This window comes from Cajanus cajan, chromosome 1, assembly GCF_000230855.2.
Source record: "Cajanus cajan strain Asha chromosome 1, NIPB_CcT2T_4, whole genome shotgun sequence".
Taxonomy (NCBI): domain Eukaryota; kingdom Viridiplantae; phylum Streptophyta; class Magnoliopsida; order Fabales; family Fabaceae; genus Cajanus; species Cajanus cajan.
In genome coordinates this window covers 78,735,407-78,740,857 of record NC_138517.1, presented here as the reverse complement: position 1 = coordinate 78,740,857, position 5,451 = coordinate 78,735,407, and the positions used below count along the sequence as shown (strand labels likewise).

The window sequence follows — 5,451 nt, the reverse complement described above, 5'->3', positions numbered from 1 at the left end:
CGTTACCACTATGACTGCTCCAATGGTTGTCTCGAAAGCCATTGTCGGTGGGCATAACAGTGAAAATAAAAACAAGTGAAACCCAAGCATTGGAGCCAAAACGACGGCGTTGGCATTTACGAAGTGGCGTTTCCGTTGTATCCGAAGCGGCGCAGGGGCATTTTGGTAAATGCGGAAATAAGAAAATAGCGAAACGCTTCGTATCTTATATAATGGAGAATCACTCTCTCTAGTTTTCACTACTCCACTTGGTTTCTGGTGTTTTTTGTTACGCACACCAAAACGCTTCTCTCGCGGGCCAAAGCCTTCACCGTTTCGCTTCGTCGTTAGGGTTTCGTGTTCGCCACGCGGAATGTCGCACCAAGCCGCTTTCTCGCTCTTCGCTCGCTTCGATTCCAATCCTCCTCTGCGCTCTTCGCCAACCATGCATTGATTCTTCTCCCTTTCTTCTTCTCTTCGGGTAATTTTACTTCTCTCCCTCTCCCTCTCTTAGTATCGGTTGCTTCTTTGTTTTAGGTTTTTGACTTTTATTTTATTTTTTTATTTTTATCGATTACTTCGTCAATTGTCAAGTCAAGAGTGCTTGTTCATTTGCTGTATCATGCGGTCTTGTTGCGGTGCGCTTGATTGCGCTTGTGAGAGCTGAATTTTTTTTGTTAGGTTTACGGCGGTGGATGTTCCTTTCTTTTTCTTTGTGAAATTGGCGGGATTTTGAGTTGTGTTTTGATTTTGGAGGTCTTCAGCGGGCTTATTGTATTGGTACTTAGCTCTGGTTGGGAAAAATTTGAGGGTGTGTTTAGAATCGAACTGGCTTATTTCAGATGTGTGGCAGTGCTAGCGAAGGATGGAATTTGCTTGATATGATTGATATATGGATGTTTGAATACACGAAAATCAGAGGGAGTGATGAAATTCCTTTTTATCAAATCATTTTTCTTCTGTTGTTGTTGTAGTTTTTTTTTTTTTTTTTTTGGTTTCGTTTCTACAGTATTTCTCCGCATGCTTTATAGCTGACATCGAGTCTGGGTACGGGAGGGTTGTGTTAGTCTATTGGCAACAGTCGCAAAACTCGTTCATATGCTAAACATGCTGATGTTCTTACTGTTTCTAAAGTATTTGTGGTTTGGTTTGGTTCTCTTGGCATGAGGATTTTTGTAGCTCATTTGCAGCATGCTTAATGTTTTGTTGGGTATCATAGTATTGTTACTCACTTGAGAAACTGTTTGTGAGTGTTTCTAGATACTATTGTTTAGGTTATCTGTTGTTAATTGATGGAAATCTTGGTTTGTGCCTTTTTTTGTGTGTGTTTCTTATAGTTTTTGAATTGTTACAATTCATTTTCATGACTGCGTACAGTGGTGGCAGTTCTGGTATGGAAGTGCATGTTTCTGAAACTAGAAACCATGATGCATGCATGGTGAGTTTTATAAAATTTTGTAGCTTCTGTACTTTGAGCTTTCTTGAAGTTTCAGGATTCCTTAAATGATTTTAAGCACTTGTATGTATCATTATCACTGATGTGGTATGATAGTCAATAATGGGTCAATCATGTATTTGACTTTAGATTGAAGGTGCTGATTTAAATTCACACATCACAAGCCCAAATCTTGAACAAACTGAAGTCATGATTAATGAAGGAGCTCCCGAGTTTTTTGTTGATCAGAACGTGTATTACCCTGCTGCCACCAATTATGGGTATTACTGTACAGGTAAATTTTAAAGCACTATATGTTACTTTTATTTGGATGATACATCATATTGATAATTTGATATTATTGTGTTTAGGATTTGAAACACCCGGGGAATGGGAGGACCACCGTAGAATTTTTGGTGTAGATGGTCCTAATATTCAGTACACGGTAAGTTTAACCATTCTTTCTCTCTATTCTATGCTGGGTTCGTGTCTGATTTTAATGTTTCTATTTTTTCCAGGGTGCACAAAATGAAAGTTTGCCATATGTATATTATAGCTATGGATATGCACAGTCTCCATACAATCCATATAATCCTTACATTCCTGGTGCTATGATAGGAGCTGATGGTTCATTTGGAGGAGGACAACCTTATTACACTCTTCCCAATTATCAAAACCCAGTTTCTGCACCTGGTTATATTCCCCTTGTTCAAGCTGACAATTTTTCTGATAGTTCTGCAGACTCCTTTTTTGGGGCTGGTGCTTCTGTCAGGAAACCTGATGGAAGAGGTTTGAAACATAAGTTCAATTCAGCTTCTGGTAACTTTTCTAGAAACTCTTCAAAAATTTTATCAAATCAGACAAGTTCCTTGGCCAGGGTATCAGAAGGGCCGAGAGCTAATGAAGGGAGGAAGCAAGATTCAACACATGCAAGTGTTTCTGGGAGTAGTTTTCTCAATTTAGCCTCACCAGCTGTCAATCAGGTAGGGATTTTGCCCTTATTTTTCTTTTGATTACATTTGAATTGTTGACCTGTACCCTTCTGCATATGGTTGAATGAAAATCATCATTTCAATGAGTGAAATTAGTTGCTACGAACTACTATAGTTGGTTAAAGTTTTTCCCATCAATGTGTTATTATTTTAGTTCACCCGGGGAAGGACATGGCTTGATGAGTATGAGTTTTGGTTAAGCTTTGTTTCTTGATGTTTGTTGGTTTGATAATTGATGTGATTTTTCCTCTTTTAAAATGCCAATTTCTTGAAAATTAATGGATTGTTATACTATTCAGCTTTGGTAGGATAGAACCCTGCTGTTTACTTACAAGCTGTATATACTATTTTGAATGTTTTTGTGTCTCATCATAATTGAAAATAGCTTCTAATGATGATTTTTCTGATTTTGGATCCAATGCTAATGGACAGTCTGCAGTTGGTAAACCTAGGCCAAAGCTTCACATTGGCAAAGTACCAAGTGGTGGTAATGGGAGCTCTGAGGTATTGGGTGAGCAAAATCGAGGCCCTAGAGTTAGTAGATCAAAACATCAGCTATCTGTGAAAGCCTATACAACCATGGCAGGAGATGGTAATGAACAGGGGAACATCATCATTTATACCGATCAATATAACAAGGAGGATTTTTCTCTTGACTATGAAAATGCAAAGTTTTTTGTTATAAAATCTTATAGTGAGGATGATGTTCACAAGAGCATTAAATATAATGTGTGGTCATCAACACCTCATGGAAACAAGAAGCTGGAGAATGCTTATGAGGATGCAAAGAAAATAGCATCTGAAAAGTCTGCAGTCTGCCCTATCTTTCTATTTTTTTCGGTAAGTGTACAACAAGTGTTGATTCTTGTTCTTCATTATCTGTGTATGTATTTTCTAATATCTATTATCTATATGCAAATTAGTTCTCTTCTGTTAATCACACTGACATTTTTTTTATACTCTTTTTCTTTTGTTAATGCAGGTTAATGCAAGTGGGCAGTTCTGTGGGGTTGCAGAGATGGTTGGTTCGGTTGATTTTAATAAGAATATGGACTTTTGGCAACAAGACAAATGGAGTGGAAGCTTTCCTGTAAAGTGGCACATCATAAAAGATGTACCAAATCCAAATTTTAGGCACATTATACTAGAGAACAATGAAAACAAGCCAGTTACTAATAGCAGAGACACGCAGGAGGTATATAATGTTTCTGGTCAGAATTCCTTTAATAAGTTAGAACTGGGAGGTTCTTTTGTTAACATTTATTAATGTGGGTGTAAGTTAGTTGAACTGAGTCTGTTCTGTGCAATTTGGATGTCTGCACTCTCATACGTACACTTATATAAACTGTAATGTTGGTGATGGATTTAAGATATAAGTGGTGTCTTGAAAGCACAGGTAAAAAAAATTAAAAGTTGCATATTTTTTTTGATTTGTAGAATTTGAGTTAACTATTTGCTAAAGAAAATAATATTTTTTAAATGGTATTGGCAATTTGGATGTGTATACTGTTTAAATGGGTCAAGCAGTGATGTATACATGATTCCATGCTTGAATTTATCGCATTAGACCAAGCGTATTGATGTTCATCACATTTTATATCATTGTTTTGATATTGGTTTAAGCTATTGTCTATTATTTTACCATAGTGGTTGACATTGATAAATTTAGCTTATTACCATTTATGTCTATTTTTATCTTCATGAAGTTGTAACATTGATTATTTAATGTCCCTTGCATATTTGCAGTTAATGTATTGGAAAGGTTTGGAAATGCTAAAAATATTCAAAAATCATACTTTGAAGACTTCTTTGCTGGATGACTTTATATACTATGAAGACCGTCAAAAGATCATGATGGATGAGAAAGCCAAGTTGCTAGTCAAGAGTTTGGATGGTCCTTTGTTTGTATCAGCATTGGAAGCTCCCCGAAAGTTGAATCCATTATTTGTACCAGTATTGGAAGCTCCTCAAAAGTTGAATTTTGTTGTTGACGTTCCAACAGTCAATTATGAGAAGTCAAAGCTGAAGGATGATTCTGATGGCTTAAAGCAGATTTCAGTTTCAAGTCCTGAGCATATTTTTGTTGATAAAGAAGATACTAGCATCAAGTCTGTGGATGAGAAAGCTGAGAAAATTGCTGCTGATAAAGAAGATATTTCTTCTATCTTAAAGATTGGTTCAGTTACCATTGCCCCAAAACAGGTTGAGGCTAAACAATCTGTCGGCTTTGGTGGTAAAGAACCAATTGATGTAGTTACAGTAGGCTCGATGCAGGTCAAAGTCAATGGATTTGCTACGCCTTCTGGTTTGAAGGTCGGCAGTATCCCACTCGATGCCAGAGCATTACATCCGGGAAAAGGAGATGCCGCTGTTAAAAATGAATCACAACGTTAAATTTTTCTTTGCATCTGAGGCAACATCTGGTTTTTTGTCTAGAGATGGATTAATAGCTGCCCAATTGTATCATACAGTTGGGAAGTTGAGTTTCTTTTCGATCTTTTTTTTATTGCTCTTTGCATTTTCTAGTTCATTTGCAAATGATGTTTTGCTATACAAGGTTTTGTTACATCGTTGGTCTTTTGAGCGGTGTTTGATTTTGTTGAGTTCTAAGTCTGCCATAGGATATTGTAACCTTTTTTGCTTCTCGCCTTTCGGTGCCTAGCATGCTAGGGGGAGATTTAAACGTTGCAAATTTCGTCCAATCTATGTTGAGAAATCTGCTAAAGCTTATCGCCACATTCGTTGGGTGAGTCTGATCTCATTTCTATTCTATCGTTTTCAATGCATTTTATTCTGATTTCGTTAAAGACGACCAAATGTAACAAGTGATTTAGTGAGAGCTTTTTATGATGGCAGTATATCCTTTAATTCGGTATATTTAGCTAATTCAGTTCCGTCATCTGTGGACTCTATTTGAATCAGACTCGTGTTTCAATCTGTATCCTGTTTCTTGTTTGCAAATAATATTGGAATTGATGCTTTCTTTGATTTGACAAATTGTATATTCCTCTAAACAAATAAATAGATTTTAATTTTGTGCAATTG

At 36.7% G+C, this 5,451-nt stretch overlaps 1 protein-coding gene across 2 annotated transcripts; it reads left to right on the top strand.

Moving 5' to 3' along the window:
* The first annotated feature begins 231 nt into the window (after window positions 1–231).
* On the top strand, window positions 232–5,142 carry LOC109804551 (uncharacterized). Of its 2 annotated transcripts, XM_020366401.3 has the most exons (8): window positions 232–460; window positions 1,357–1,417; window positions 1,565–1,709; window positions 1,786–1,859; window positions 1,933–2,397; window positions 2,839–3,246; window positions 3,389–3,601; window positions 4,153–5,142. In XM_020366401.3, exons 2-8 carry the CDS (start codon window positions 1,373–1,375, stop codon window positions 4,798–4,800), a joined length of 1,998 nt encoding a protein of 665 aa, XP_020221990.1. In that variant the 5' UTR covers window positions 232–460; window positions 1,357–1,372; the 3' UTR covers window positions 4,801–5,142. The 2 variants fall into 2 exon arrangements, with proteins under 2 accessions (XP_020221990.1, XP_020221991.1); XM_020366402.3 differs by lacking the exon at window positions 1,357–1,417.
* The last annotated feature ends 309 nt before the right edge of the window (window positions 5,143–5,451 follow it).

Coding starts and splice junctions, on each gene's coding strand:
- LOC109804551 (XM_020366401.3), top strand. CDS start 1,373: ATGGAAGTGCATGTTTCTGAAACTAGAAACCATGATGCATGCATG. Junction 1,418..1,564: donor GAAACCATGATGCATGCATG/GTGAGTTTTATA, acceptor ATTTGACTTTAG/ATTGAAGGTGCTGATTTAAA. Junction 3,247..3,388: donor CTATCTTTCTATTTTTTTCG/GTAAGTGTACAA, acceptor TTGTTAATGCAG/GTTAATGCAAGTGGGCAGTT.